Genomic DNA, 14,925 nt, shown 5'->3' on the forward strand with positions numbered 1-14,925 from the left:
AAGGCTTTCTGTCTTCCATATGATTCCACTAAGATCAGCAGTTTTCAAGCTTTCCTATTTTGTGATCCCATGTTACAAGAGAAAAAATTTCCAGGTTCTCTCTCTCACCTACTCATGAAGAAAGGGAAGGTGGCCATGACCTTCAGCTTGAGCGACCATTTCTTAAACCTAATTTAAGGCTTGATCCTGCAGATTTGCTTATTGGAGTAAAAGACTTCTCACATGATTGTCACAGGATCAAACTCCTTAATTATTGTAACTTCCCACAAACTGAGACAGTAAACTCTTCAGGGCAAGTATTTGGTTAGAGAAGAGATCATCATACACTAATAGCTCATTCTACCTCTCTAGGGTGCCTAGAAAAAATCAGGACCACAATTATGCAATAATCTATGGGTCAAATCCTGCATTCCGTATGCCTGCAAATCTTCTATTGACTTCAAAGGGAGCAGGATCAAAACTCAGAAGGTTTAGTCTGGAGTGGGAGTACAGGATTTGGACTTCAAATGCCCACTGCCATTTAAATATTTGCTGTTTTCCTAAGGGAAGGCGGGGGTGGTGTGGGCCTGGATAATAGCCCAGAAATTTACTGTGCTTTATTCTCCTGCAAGGCACAGGGTGATCAGACCTCCGGATGTTATCGGGATCATCACCCAATATTAAAGGCTTTGTCTTATATGAGCAACTACACCCCCTTCCCCAAAAAAATCCCAATTCGTCATACTTGCTGTTGGTCACCCTAACTTCAGAGTCACGCTGCAGCAGCCGACTCAGAGCACGTGCGCCGCTGCTGGGGAGGAGCTAGGAGACTGTGGGAAGGGATTAAAAGAAGGAAGGGGCCGGACCTTTGTGCCATTTTATCTTCCCGGGTCTCAGACCCCCCCCCCTCAGCCAGCTAATGGTGGTTGGATCTTGACAAGACTCTGCCTTAAACGTTCCTGCCTGTGATTGGTCTGTTATGGTGTCAGTCAGATGATGGGTGAAGTCAGCACAGGGGAAGAAAGAAGTGCGTGCGTTATTGTGGCAGCAGCCGCCTGGCGGGAGGAGTGGTTGCAATGTGCGAGGAGGGCCCGCGGTTCCATATCAAGGAGTACAGGTTTGCGGAAGAGCAGGACAAGCGAGAAAGAGAAGAGTCGAGGCCAGAGTTGGTGGTGCTGATTCCTGAGGTGCTGATACATTTACACCTGTAGCCCTTCAGTTCGTTGTGAAGCCTGATTTCCTGCCTCCCCTGATCGGGGGCACAGAGGCCAGGAGGAACGCTGAACCATGTGGGAATGGAAAAGAGGGGCAGGATTTTTTTTTTTTTTTTAGAACAACGAAAAGGCATAGATTTTGTATTCTTTCCCTGGATTTCTTTGTATCCCTTTGTGCTTATCCAGTCCAATAAATTCAGACTCACAATATGCTTCTGTATAGCAGAATGACAGGTTTCAGAGTAGCAGCCGTGTTAGTCTGTATTCGCAAAAAGAGAAGGAGTACTTGTGGCACCTTAGAGACTAACCAATTTATTTGAGCATGAGCTTTCGTGAGCATCCGATGAAGTGAGCTGTAGCTCACGAAAGCTCATGCTCAAATAAATTGGTTAGTCTCTAAGGTGCCACAAGTCCTCCTTTTCTTTTTGTATAGCAGAAATCACTGTATGCCCTTAGCATAAGGAGGCTCCAGCCTAGACTGGGGCCTCTGGGCATTACTAGAAAAAATAAAGTGGGGGATGGGGATGGGACATTCTAGGAAAGTTGAAAGTAAATTTTACAAATTGTTTGGCTCATAAGTGCAGGTGTAGTTCTAGCACAGAATTTACTATTCTACTGTGCTGGATGCTTAAAGATGAAGTAGTAACTATGGAATCTATGGAATGTAATGATCAAATAGTGGTTTTATTTTTGAATTTCTACATTCATTAAATTTGTACAAATAGTTCACATCTGAGGTTTCTAACTATTGCATAATTTGAATTGGTTGAAAATACTTTTTAAAAAAATGTTATTTGTGAGAATGCATTAAGAAAACAAAAAACCTATTTAGTACTCACTTTTTTAGAAGCCCTGCAAGTGACCTGCCTTTCTGACAAGTGCCTTAGGCCCTATCTCTACAACTCAGTCAAATTTAGCTGTTGCTGAAATGCACCATGTAACCTGTTTGTTCTCACCTGTATAGATTCCTCAGGGCCATGTAATAATTAGGCTAAAACCATTATTCAATCCCAATCATTTGTAAATTCATTTATTTCGACTGTGTAGACACAGAGGGTCTTCATTTTCTTTAAATTGTGAAGAACTGATAATAGACATAATTGGGTCTAAAATGCACTGAATCACCAGATCTAGGCACAAATTGACTTTAAGAGGAGTTTTGCCTGAATAAAGACTATAGGAGAGATCTTTCACCACAGAAAAATGGGATGAAATCAAGAAAAAGTAATTCTAGGCTAAATTTCAGGAAAAAAAATGTAACAGATTCCCTTTGATCCTGAATTCCTTACTAATGTGTGCCTGCCTATGCTCTTTTGCTGCAATAGGACTACTTAACTGAGTGAAGATTCCAGAACCAGACCATTAGATTGTGGAATAATATCCCAAAGCAAGATGACAGAAGTGTCATTGCTTGATGTATTTCAAATTTGTACTGATAAAGCACAAGACTGCATACTTAAATCTTTACTGATCTAGAAAAGTTAACCAGAAGGAGTGTGAGGCAAGAGCCTTAGCTAATCAAGTGGGAAAGCTCTAGCCATATGCAAAATAGCTTACTTAGTTGTAGAGATGTGCAATTTGTTTGCAAATACATATGAGCAGAAAATAACAGGTCAATTGAAGTAGGGATAGCTCAGGATGAGGCTCAAAATGAGTGACTAAAGCAGGACTAGAGTAAAAATGCACGTATGTAATATTTTTCTGCCTCTTTCAAAGTGTTTTGTGGTGCTGCCAAAGATCATAGAAGGGTCTTATTGTTTCAGGTCCTGGATTCCCAATATGGCATGTATGTTTGGCCCTGTGCTGTGGTTCTTGCTCAGTACCTATGGTTTCACAGAAGAATGCTACCTGGCAAGAGAATTTTGGAGGTAAAAGTAGTCTTGAAAGATTTTTGATCATACAAACTTACCTTTAAAAAAATTAGTAGGCTCAGGGTTACTGTGTCTTAACTCTCAGTTTTAGTTTTGATTTCCTTTTTTATTTAGGTCAGCGGCAGGATGCTTTTTTCCTATTTCTGCTTCAGTATTATCATAATTCTAGATGATCCTCCTTAGTGATCTGCTTTTTGGTTTTTCTTATTTTCTGTTCTGCCCATGTGTCTTAAAATGGTGTAATCTCTGATCCAATTTATGTAAAAATAATTACTGTGGTAACTTTTTTTGTGGCTGGAGATTCATGAAGCAGTTTGCAAGTTCTTTTGGTCAAACATTAGAAAAATTCCAAAATACTCAAAGGAGTGATAAAGTAAAACCAAAATTAAAGCAGAGACTTTTGCAGGCTGATTTATGGAAGCAGCAGTTATGAGCCATTGAAAGGGCTTCCTGTTAAATATAAGTTTTACTCATCTATGAACTTCAGGATTTAGCTTTGTGAATAACATGTTTCAGCAGGTAGGATTTCATCCAGTTCACTATATTTACAAGAACAGAAAGAGGTAAGATACATGACATTCTTAAATTTGTATCTGTGGTGTACCACTGCTGCTACAGATCAATTACAAATGTCTTATTCTTCTGAGGAGGGCAGTTCAGAGGTGAACATGTAGTTTTAAAGTTACCATGAATTCAACTAAAGAATGGCATAATTAAACAGCTTGAGACAAGATACAGAATATACTCCCCCATCCTTCAGTTATCCTTTGCATTAAATATAATTTATGAATGAGATTAAAGTCTTTTATTTTATTTAGATTGGAGCAGGCATGAGCCTACCTGGTATAGTAGCTGCTAAATGTGGGGCTGAAGTTATACTGTCAGATACTGAAGAGCTGCCTCAGTGCTTGAAGAACTGTGAGCGAAGCTGTCGGATAAATAACCTTCTAGGGGTACACATTCTAGGACTCACATGGGGCCAAATATCTCCCAATCTGCTCTCTCTGCCTGAAGTAGACATTATTCTAGCCTCTGATGTATTTTTTGAACCAGAAGGTTAGTGACTATTCATAAACAAATAAAAGGGTCTTAAATGTATAACAGTAAGCTCTAGAAAGTTAAGTGACAGTAGTATTTAATTTAGTCATGGCAGTGTCACCAACTCCACATAGCAGGAAGTCACCAGCCAAACCCTGAAGTTGCTAGATGTAGCTGTTTTAAGTACTCAAAAATGTCACTGAACAAAATTTTGAGAGTAACAATTTATATATGTATGTATGTGAGTATAGTCACAATAATTCACAAGTGGCTCAACAGTGTTGATAAAATCCATTCCATGCTCTTATTACACTCTGCACACCTGGAGCAACTGCCAACAGTATTCTGTCATCAGCAGGTATGTGCCCTCAGCTCTTTGGGAAGGGCACTCTGTACACTGCAGTCCAGGCTGGCTAGGGTTAGTTAATTTCAGCTGAGCCTCCCTTTATTGACAGCTTGGATTTGAGCCACAGGTTAGTCCTCTTGGTATCCAGGTGAGCAGCCAGAACCAGGGGGAAGAGGGCATTCACCTGACCTTGGTGCTACCGCGAGCCAAGAAAATAGATTTAAAAACTAATCCACTAGCCAAATGCCTTTCCCCCATTTCTGGAAACAGCTGGGCAACTAACCCCAAGCCAGGGAAAGGAGTAAAGGGCAACTAAAAACAAGACAGCTCCACCTGTGATCCTGTAGTAAGGGCTTCATTCCTGGAGGCACAAGGTCCTGTCTCATCCCACCCCACCTTCCAAGCCCTGGAATAGGATTTCTTCTAAGGATATGCTCAACTGGGCCATGACAGTGACTTGGTGTGCAACAGAATGTAGTAAGAAGAATCTGAAAGGGATTTTAACAACACTATTGAGCTACTTGTGAATGACTGACTATAGATGTTGGTGACTTTCTCTGAATGTCACTGTAATTCAGAGTGAAAGTTGCTAGATTTGACACTTATTTTCTTGCTAGAGAAACTAAAATGTCACTCAATCTAGTGACAAAGTTACTAAGTTAGTAACACTGGAGTTCTGAGGAAGCAAAAAATTGTGACAGCACCAAGAAAACACACCCTAATCAACTGCAAATTAATGCATGCTTGAAGTCATGTCTGGGTGCTTAATTGACTTTAATAGTTCTTGGGGAACAAAACTCCATGGTAAAAAAAATCAAAATATTAAAGGGGATGAAAATTAAGTTAATAGCTAACTGAAAATTATCATTCCTAACTTTAAACTAACAAACAGTTGTTCTAAGGCTTACTCTAGAACTATTCTCCAAACATACCTCTCCTTAGACAATTGTAGTTTCCTGAAGGTATTCTAATTAGTGCAGTTAATCTGCCAACACATTTCAGCATGCACATAACCAGAAGATCAAATTGTTTAAAATCTATATGCAGATTTTGAAGATATTATAACTACAGTGTACTTCTTGATGAAGAGGAACCCAGATGCTCAGTTCTGGACTACGTATCAGGTCCGAAGGTAATCTCAGGAGAAATTGACTTGTTTGCATTTTGTTTTAAGGCTCTAAAGTCAACAAAATTAGTAATCCAAACTTGACACTCCTTTAAAAGTTACAGTAATACTAGATACTCCAGTCAGGTTCAGGACTCTCCTGTTAGATTGTGTTCAGACAGCTTTCCCCCTAACTTTCACAAGTTTACAAAGCAACATTGAGGTACAGCCTGTTACATTAGTAGTTTGCAGTTATATAAACTACCTCAACTCCCTTGCCTTCATACTGAACATTGACCTCCTCTAGGCATCACAACAGAAGTGATATTAGAGGCATTATCAATTCATAGATGGCAAGATTTTTGCCAGTGATGCCAAAGTGCAATGTCACAGTTATGTAGGAAAGGGCAGAGTTTTGACCCAAAAAAGGCCTTAAGCCATTTAACTGAATAAAAGAAACACATGGGTAGAAGGTTTTTGTATTTTAAGTTTGTCACTTCTGTAGTTACTGTACTTGTTCATGCACTATAGGTGAATGATAGAAGTACAATCCTAGTTCAGTGCTTTTTCTATCAAAACAGTACATCTGCCATTTCTTCCCTTCAGTTCTAACTGGTCTATTGAAGCTTTGCTGTACAAATGGAAGCTGAAGAATGTTCATGTTCCCTTATGGTCTTTTAATGCTGACAAGGAACAGTTGGCTAGCTCGCCTCTCCCAGGAAGACATACCATTGAAATGATGATCATCTCACTAGCAGGAGCAAGTGATACTTAAGTTTATTCTAGTTGCTGATTTAAGAAAGTATCTCAAAACTGACTGCACTCCACTTCAAGCAAGTTTTGGACAAACAGCATTTCTATCTGTTGAGTCAATAAGTTTGGGGAAATTAATGCCACTTGATCAAGAAGCCAGAATGCATTTCTTCCACAGACCCATGCTATCAAGTCATTTATCATACCCCTAATGGCTTTAGTGTAATTTTTGGGAAAGCAGGTATACGGATTACTACAGTAATTTTAACAATTATTTCATCTTATCTTACATTGTATGAATGATACATTGAGAGTGTTTGGTTGTGACTTTCTTCTAAAAAGTTGTTTGTACCTAGAGAATAAAATTAAGGATTTTTACATCTACTTTAATTGCATCACAGGAATAGGAGAAAGACAAACTTATGAAATTCTAGCAAAACAGTCACATCTAAATACTCTAGCTTACCATGCTGAATTTATAAATGGCCAAGTTGTGGTTTTCTTCAAAGTTTTAGTTAGGGACTTGACTATTACATGTTCAGCCTGAAAGTTATTTCTTACCTGTTTTCCAGTTTAAGATCTAAACATAGTGAAACAATTTAAGTTTAAGGATCTGAACAATGTTCATTTTATGCCATTGTCCTTTCTGTATTTAAGATGTAATTACATGAACAGTAAGATTTTCCTGGAACAAAGTTCTAGTTTAAGGGCTCACAATTTACTTTAGACACTAATTTTTAGTGCACATCTACACAAAATTAACTCCATTGTTGATGTTTATACTGGAAAAAGTGCGCCTTGTTTCTGTTTAAAGTGAATGCAATCTTGAAAGTGCTTAAAGTATAGACAAGCCCTCTGATATTCATATCTCTTAAGTCTGAAGATTAGGTAATCAAGATCTCTAAAGTGCATTAAACCAGTATTTTGATACAGATTTTTTTAATGTAGCGTTTGCAGGTTGAAATTACAACTCCAGTGGTGTCTAGCTCAAAAATACTATTACTTCACAATATTAGCTACCTTCACTTTTAAGCTGGCACAAAGGCAAATCCAACAAGTACTGTTGTTCATTGCTTGTTCTTTTAACAAACAGGATGTCAAGCAACCAGGTCTGCCACTTGGCACCTTGCCTAAGCAATCAATATTTAAGGTTTGTATTGTTCAAAAAGAAATGTTTGTTACTAAGATGATATACTAAAATTAGTGTTGAAACAGCCACTCCCTATTGATACAAGTTAAAAGCAGTAGACAGGAATAAGTTACTGAAGAGACCTTAAACATTCACAATATAATTGAGATTGTTACAGGCTAAAATAAATGCTGACTCAGACATTAGATTGAGAAAAGTTAACACCAAGAAAAATGTTTAATAGTAACTACAGGGACAGTGGTTATAGTACATAATGTCATAAGCAAAAGATACACCAATCAGTACTTACAAAGGAATGAAACATTTGCTCTTAACATTACATTTCTTATATGCAAGTTCATAAATGTAGTTGGTAAGATTTTACCATTCTGGAAAAAATAAGGTGTGTATATCATCAGCTAGATGTGCTCACTGTATGCTCCATTATTTTTATGCAAGGCCCGGGTGACTGGAAGTGCAGTTGTCAGGCATTTTAATTAACTGGACAGCCATTTGTTTCTGCACGACAAGGCATCGTTACACAGGAGCAATCAGGAGAAAACAGGAAACAGCCAAGCACTCTGCACTGCAACACGCCACCTTAACAGCTAACCAGCATTACTCAACTGCTACACAACTGCGCCTAGTGCACAAAAATACATAAGAGAAGAGATTAGAATTTAGTCTGATAAAACAATCCTTTCAAAATCAATTGTCACCTGAAAAGTTTTATACAAATTTGGAATAGACAATACTATTTAAATTCAAAGTAAATAGCATTTACAAGAAGTTTACATTTGCAGTTTTGAAGAATTTTATTTAAGGAATGAAGGCAAATTGAGACCACTTCCTTGACAGTCAGCTACTCAGCATGTAATGGCTGCATGTTTCCTCAACATGAAACTTGAGGCAACAAATTAAGTTACCATCAGTTTTGTTTTGTTTTTTTTTTTTAAAATTCAAACAAAAGTCGGTACTATATAAACAAAAATGAAAATTTACCTCAAATATCCAAGCCAATAATGAAATCGGTAGTCGTTCACTTCACTAAATTACAAGAAATTTGAATAACAGCAACAAAATGGCACATAAAATGTAAAGTCTGCCATTTGAGGCTCAACTTAAACAAGTAAAAAGTTAAAACAAAAATGTTACAAAATAACCTTTTCAACAGCTGGTTGCTTGCGCCTGGGGTCTCTCCAGTGGACTGAAGATGCATAGGATCTTTTCCCCCAGAGGTGTCCTTTATGTAGGCTTCTCGTTTATCTGATGCATCTAGGTTTGAAGAGAGTACAGTTCAGCCACATTTCCACTATACACCTTCCCAATTACGTGGATGACTTCAAGTATGCTTCTGGTTGTGATTCAACTGGCCTTGCCTAATTTAATTAAGTTTTATTAAGGATTATGTATAGTGCTTCACATGCCCCCCTCACCCCCCATTTGTCACCACATTACCTCTAAGTCAAAGGCCAAATTTGAAATTCGAAGGTGATAGTGAAGAAGCGTTTAATAGTCACATTAGTTTAAACTTTGAGTTAGTGAAGAGCAAGCATCAGGCTGCAAATCATACACTTAACCTGAATTCAGCCCATATAAGAAACTAACATTTTTGTAATACTTTATAAAGACTTAATTTTATCTTTCAACTGGCATTCAATACAGTATCACTAATTTTAATACACAATTATTTAACCTTACAGCTATCTTAGGCCCATTTCCATTTTAAAAACAGGACCAAACAGTTTGAGGGGTTAAAGACACACTATCCTTTCCCCACCCAGTATATCCTTAGTCTCTAAAGTTCATTTGAGGAAAAACTAGTTTCCATTTTTATTGGATTGCATTTGCCACTTCTATAAGAACTTTTTTTTTTACCTCCAGTCAGTACAATGACCACTGAACTGATTTTCCATTATAAAAGGATAGTGTATCTTTAACTTTTAAAGACAAACCTGCTCCAAAACACGCCCACAGAAACTGGTCCCTGGAGGATCAGCCAAATCAGTTAAAATCTGCAATACTGGCCAATATTCTTTTAGCAAACAGGAGACCGCAGCTTTAAAGGGGAAAATGCAGATGTTGGATAAAAAACAGCAAGAAATAGTCATTTTCATTAATAGGATGCGTCTCATACAATATTTCATTAAAACCAAACCATTAATCTCTAAACATGAAAATATGTCCTTTGCAGAAATTTATTTCCCTAGCCAAATAACTGAAAAGTCTGCTCAAAAAGCTAACAGTGTGTCCCAATAGGATTCACTTGATTCAGGTTGTTAATATGGTAAGAACTACCCCTATACACCCCACTTAAGTGTTATCAGGAAGTAACATGCAAATTGCATAGAGTTCCAACTACATTACCATTTTCCTAAGAGGATACAGCTCCTTCCTCTTCAGGAGATTTGGGGGGACTCTTAGACCTGGATCTGGATTTAGATTCCCTCTTTGAGACTGGTGGGGGGCTTCTAGATCTGGATCTGGACCTCGACCTGGATCGGGATCTGGAGACAGATGACGACTTGGATTTGGATCTCCTGGCAGACCTAGACTTAGAGGTGGAGCGAGATCGGGAGCGTGTGCGGGATCTGGACTTGGACCGACTGTAGCGGGATCGACTGCGGGACCTGGAGCGGCTCCTGCTCCTGGATCGGCTACGGCGGCGTCTTCTGGGGCTAGAACGTTAAAAATCACTCGGTTAGACGCGAGAAAGGCGTGATGCGCTGGGTCGGGCAGGGTGGAAGTGGAACAGGTGTCCCCCCCACCCCCGCGGCGGTTACAAGACGCCATTATTCCGAGGAAGCGGGCTGGGGCTGAGCCTGGCATCCGCCCCCGGACGCTCCCCGCCGCCATGGACACCACGTGCTTCTGTAAGCCTGCGTTTTCGCGCCGCTCCTGCCTTCCCAACCAGGAAACACCCTTCCCCCAGCGCGTCACGTAGGGGCCCCTGGTTCCCCCAGGCTGCACCTCCGCTGCCCCCTGAACCCATAGCTCCCACCCTCAACCCTGCGCCTCTCAAGTCCTCTATAGCCCCGGGAGAGCAGCCCCTCCCCCCACCTAACACTCCTGCCTTGCCGGTCTCTCACCTGCGGCTGCGACGTCCGTAGCCGCCACCTCCGTATCGGCGCGGCGGCGGCCCCCGTCGGCTGTGATGTGAGTCCGGGGGCCTCCCGTACCGGGCCATCTGGACGCGGAGCTCCCGGCCGTCCAGCACTGCGCCGTCCATGGCGTCCATCGCATCCTCGGCATCGCGCTTGTCGTGGAAGCGGACGAAGGCAAAGCCGCGGCTCTCCTTGGTGTAGCGGTCCCGGGGGATGTAGACGTCCCCCACCCGCCCGTACTTCTCGAAGACCCGCCTTAGCGTGTCTGGAGACGTGCGGTAGGTCAGGTTATCCACCTTGAGGGAAGTCATGCCCTCCACATCAGGCGGGGGGCGCCCGTAGCTCATGGCGGGCAGAGGCCCCCGAGGGGCGGCGGGACCGAGGGGAGAAACCTGGCGAAGAGATCAGCAGAGTCGGGACGCTCACGCTAGGGAACGGACACCGAAGCGGGCCCCGAACTTTAGGCCAGAAAGGTGGAAAGCTACAGGCCGTGTGATGAGTCCGTAGAGGCGACAAACGGGCACCCAGCCCGCGGAGGCGGCCCGGTGGAGATACGGTCGAAAAGGGCGAAGGGCAAAGGCAGTGCAACGGCCACCCGCCTCTTACCGCCGCTACTAGCAAATGAGCGAGGTGGAGCCCGCGCCCTCCTACTTAACGCCACAAAATGGCCGCTTCTGACCCGGAAGCGAAGGTGGTCCGAGCGCGCCACCGCCGGGTCCTCTCCGTAACCGACATTTTCAGTTCATTATTTTTCATCCCTTTGCGCGTTTTACAGAAGCGGCCGCGAAACATCCGCGGCGGGTACGCCTCTAAATAGATATTTCGGCTATCCGAGAAAGTGGCCGTTGGGGCGGCCTGGCCGTGACCCCGGAAGGGATTGACTGAGGCGGGGAAATTTTGAACGAAATGTGTCCCGAAAATCGAGACAAAGATCGAGGGTGAATGTTCGCCCATTTGAGAAAGGAGAAAAAAAACCCCTAAACGTGAAATTTCTGGGAGGAGCCTGCCGTGGCGAAGCAGGGCGAAGCCGTTGAGGAAGGAAACGAGTCAAAATGGCGGACGATCAGCAGAAAGGGCTGGTGGGTGTGAGGGGGGAGGGAAGGTGTGAGCCAGGCTGTGTCATGTGTGAGTGACAGGGCCAGAAACACGGGCACTGGCGGGAGGGAGCTGTAACAACGTTAGATACAAGCTGGGCACATGACATTCACCAGTATCCTGGACTGATCAGTTACGAACCTCTCACTTCAGAGATACTGGGGAGGGCACTTTCCCCTCCCCCCCATGCACCGTGTAGGCCCCTGCTCACCCCCTCATGCGGGATGGGAACCATGTCGTATGCCCCTCACAGGCACACACACATGCTGCTGTTGTGCTGGTCAGTCCCCATTAAAGTCCCATTTCTCCCCCACACCTACATCGCCACAATATGGGATCCATGTATGAAGCCCCCCACTCGTCCTGCCATGGTGCAGCAGATGCCTGTGAAGGTCCCTACATATACATAGGCACTTCCTTTTCACTCTGCATTCACGCCCACCTAGATGCAAAAGATGGCATTTTAACACCCCCCCCCCCCAAATCCATAGTGTGGGGGATACAACCTGAAGCCCTCAGCACATCCATGCACACCTCTGTTGTTGTAAGGCCAGCATGAAGCCCTATGTCAAGCTGCTATGTGCTGCAAGTGTAGTGTTAGGGCATTGTGTGAAACTCCTTCCTTTTCTCTCTCCCGCCAAACACACACTCCCTGCAATTATGCTGGGGTGTCCCAGGCAAGTGGCACCCCCTCCTCCTGCCAAAGTGTGGAGGCAGTTTGTGAAAGCAGCGCTCCCTCCCAAATACATCCTGCCACTTTGTTTGGGGTGCCACATGAAAGCGCCTCACATTTACACACATTTTTCATCCTGTGGTTGGGAATGCTGCACACAAGCTCCTCACACATATAAACATTGCCACGCTACTGGGGACATGGTGTCTAAAAGTGCTGCAAACATTCATGCACTTCCATAGTGCTGGGAGTGCCATGTGAACTCTCCAGGCATGTATATACCCTCTCCGGCCATGTGAAAGCTCCCCAAGGATACCTCATCATATTGCTTGGATTGCTGTGGAAAAGCCCTTATAAGTGATCTGTGAGAGTATTGCTGCTGTTGTGTGAAAGCTTACATGCACATTGCCAAGATTTTGGGGTGCCATATGAAAGCTGCACAAGCACACGTATGCTGCCACGTTGCTGCTGGCGTCGTATAAAAACCTCCCTGACCCCAAGGCATGGGTATCACCTCTCAGTAGGTTCCACATCTCCACTCCAAGGTGCTAGGACATCACATATACACTTCAGTGGCACAAAAGACTGCTAGCATTTTTTTTTTCAGATTTCCCACTGCTGCACTGCCACAGTGTAGCTCCACTAGTGGGATTGTAGCAATAGTGGGAGTACTAGGGTAGACTGGGATTTGGAATTGTTACTTTTCTGTTGTCTACACCTGCTCAAATTGGTGCAGAGGAGATACAATTGGCAGGGACGCCTCTAGAGTTTTTGCTGTCCCAAGCAGTGAAAAAAACCGCCGCCGCAGACGGCAAAAGGGAGAAGCTGCCGCCGAATTGCTGCTGTGGCTGGCGGGACAGAGGGGCCGCCGCCGAATTGCCGCCGCTGTGGAAACACTGCCGCCCCAAGCACCTGCTTGGAACGTTGGTGCCTGGAGCCAGCCCTGACAATCGGCCTATCCATACTAGCACTGTGACCATACTCCACTAACGAGTGGTGCACCACTCCTTAATTTAAATTAATATTAATATTAATTTAAATTTCCTTAATTTAGATTACTAATGCAAGGTATTACCTGCATGAGTAATCTAAATTAAGGAAATAATGTCTCACTTCTTGTTTTTATGTCTGTTTTATTGCTTCTTGTTATTTATTCGTTTCACATAGAACAGTGAGATTTAAAATTTCTCTTTGAATCACACCACAAAAATCCTTCATATCAGGAGAGATTTAAAAATCTGCTTTACAGTGAATCCCTCAAAATGGTAGAGGGAGTCTCCCTCCTATGTCTCTTAGCTCTGGTCTACACTACGAGTTTAGGTCGAATTTAGCAGCATTAGGTTAATTTAACCCTGCACCCGTCCACACAATGAAGCCTGTTTTGTTGACTTAAAGGGCTCTTAAAATCGATTTCTGTACTCCTCCCTGGCGAGGGGTTTAGTGCTAAAATCGACCTTGCTGGGTCGAATTTGGTGTAGTGTGGATGCAATTTGACAGTACTGGCCTCCGGGAGCTATCCCAGAGTGCTCCATTGTGACTGCTCTGGACAGCACTTTCAACTCAGATGCACTGGCCAGGTAGACAGGAAAAGCCCCGGGAACTTTTGAATTTCATTTCCAGTTTGGCCAGCATAATGAGCTGATCAGCACAGGTGACCATGCAGAGCTCATCAGCACAGGTGACCATGGAGTCCCAGAATCACAAAAGAGCTCCAGAATGGGCTGAACAGGAGGTACTGGATCTGATCACTGTATGGGGAGAAGAATCCGTCCAGGCAGAACTCCGTTCTAAAAGACAAAATGCCAGTATATTTGCCAAAATCTCCAAGGGCACGATGGACTGATGCTACAACAGGGACACAGCAGTGCCGCCTGAAAGCTATGGAGCTGAGGCAAGCCTACCAAAAAACAAAGGATGGATATGGCCGCTCCGGGTCAAAGCCCCATACATGCACTTCTGTGATGAGCTACATGCAATTCTAGGAGGGGCGCCTACCACTACCCCACCACTGTCCGTGGACACCTGCAAGGGGGGAGTCTCACGCAACAGGGATGAGGATTTTGTGGACGAGGAGGTTGAGGATAGCGCACAGCAAGCAAGCGGAGAATCTCTTCTCCCCGGCAGCCGGGAACTGTTCATCACCCTTGAGCCAATACCCTCCCAGCCCTGCCAAGGCGGGCTCCCGAACCATGAAGCCGGAGAAGGCACCTCTGGTGAGTGTACCTTTGTAAATATAATACAGGGTTTAAAAGCAAGCATGTTTAATGATTAATTTGCCCTAAAGACTTGGGAAGCATTTGCGGCCAGCATAGCTACTGGAAAAGTCTGTTAACGTGTCTGGGGATAGAGCGGAAATCCTCCAGGGACATCTCCATGAAGCTCTCCTGGAGGTACTCTAAAAGCCTTTGCCATGCGGTGGCAGGAGGCCCGTTCATGTTGAGCTGTTTGCGTTTGGCTAAGAGGGATCTTCCCTGATAGTAGCCACGCGGGGGCGGGACATGCGGGGGTGGTGGTGAAGCACATGTGCTATGTATTGTGAATCGCTTGATTCAGTGTAAAATAGTCTTCCCTTTGTTCTCTAAAATGTATCTTTTAAAATACTACTCTCCCTTTTTTCC

At 43.4% G+C, this 14,925-nt stretch overlaps 3 protein-coding genes across 8 annotated transcripts in view; 2 read left to right on the top strand and 1 right to left on the bottom strand.

Annotated features, from left to right (window-relative positions):
• Positions 1 to 900: 900 nt before the first annotated feature.
• On the top strand, positions 901 to 8,386 carry METTL23 (methyltransferase 23, arginine). The gene is made up of 5 exons (XM_073310496.1): positions 901 to 1,166; positions 2,957 to 3,061; positions 3,883 to 4,120; positions 5,496 to 5,580; positions 6,160 to 8,386. The coding sequence occupies exons 1-5, from the start codon at positions 1,056 to 1,058 to the stop codon at positions 6,326 to 6,328; spliced, it is 708 nt and encodes a 235-aa protein (XP_073166597.1). The 5' UTR covers positions 901 to 1,055; the 3' UTR covers positions 6,329 to 8,386.
• SRSF2 (serine and arginine rich splicing factor 2) lies at positions 7,644 to 11,195 on the bottom strand. 3 transcript variants are annotated; one of them, XR_012154769.1, is made up of 4 exons: positions 10,525 to 11,195; positions 9,803 to 10,113; positions 9,391 to 9,494; positions 7,644 to 8,710 (listed from the first exon to the last, which is right to left on the bottom strand). XR_012154769.1 is itself a non-coding variant. In XM_073310497.1 (3 exons), exons 1-2 carry the CDS (start codon positions 10,884 to 10,886, stop codon positions 9,810 to 9,812), a joined length of 666 nt encoding a protein of 221 aa, XP_073166598.1. In that variant the 5' UTR covers positions 10,887 to 11,194; the 3' UTR covers positions 7,644 to 8,710; positions 9,803 to 9,809. The 3 variants fall into 3 exon arrangements, 1 of the variants encoding a protein (XP_073166598.1); XR_012154768.1 differs by lacking the exon at positions 9,391 to 9,494 and having other exon boundaries at positions 7,644 to 8,078; positions 8,599 to 8,710; positions 10,525 to 11,194; XM_073310497.1 differs by lacking the exon at positions 9,391 to 9,494 and having other exon boundaries at positions 10,525 to 11,194.
• The window catches only part of MFSD11 (major facilitator superfamily domain containing 11), a 39,498-nt gene continuing 34,905 nt past the window's right edge, over positions 10,333 to 14,925 (top strand). For 2 of the 4 annotated variants that reach the window (XM_073310486.1, XM_073310487.1), the window contains exon 1: positions 11,634 to 14,520. In XM_073310486.1, the coding sequence (XP_073166587.1) occupies positions 14,359 to 14,520 (162 nt within the window). In that variant the 5' untranslated portion in view covers positions 11,634 to 14,358. The other 2 variants (XM_073310489.1, XM_073310490.1) reach the window with 2 other exon arrangements.

This window comes from Lepidochelys kempii, chromosome 14 (assembly GCF_965140265.1).
Source record: "Lepidochelys kempii isolate rLepKem1 chromosome 14, rLepKem1.hap2, whole genome shotgun sequence".
NCBI classification, from domain to species: Eukaryota; Metazoa; Chordata; order Testudines; family Cheloniidae; genus Lepidochelys; species Lepidochelys kempii.

What these genes read in the sequence shown, in the direction of transcription:
- METTL23 (XM_073310496.1), top strand. Translation starts at nt 1,056, where the DNA reads ATGTGCGAGGAGGGCCCGCGGTTCCATATCAAGGAGTACAGGTTTGCG. An exon ending in CTGGCAAGAGAATTTTGGAG is followed by an intron (nt 3,062 to 3,882) that starts GTAAAAGTAGTC and finishes TATTTTATTTAG; the next exon opens with ATTGGAGCAGGCATGAGCCT. An exon ending in TGTATTTTTTGAACCAGAAG is followed by an intron (nt 4,121 to 5,495) that starts GTTAGTGACTAT and finishes ATCTATATGCAG; the next exon opens with ATTTTGAAGATATTATAACT.
- SRSF2 (XM_073310497.1), bottom strand. Translation starts at nt 10,886, where the DNA reads ATGAGCTACGGGCGCCCCCCGCCTGATGTGGAGGGCATGACTTCCCTC. An exon ending in TACGGACGTCGCAGCCGCAG is followed by an intron (nt 10,114 to 10,524) that starts GTGAGAGACCGG and finishes TTAACGTTCTAG; the next exon opens with CCCCAGAAGACGCCGCCGTA.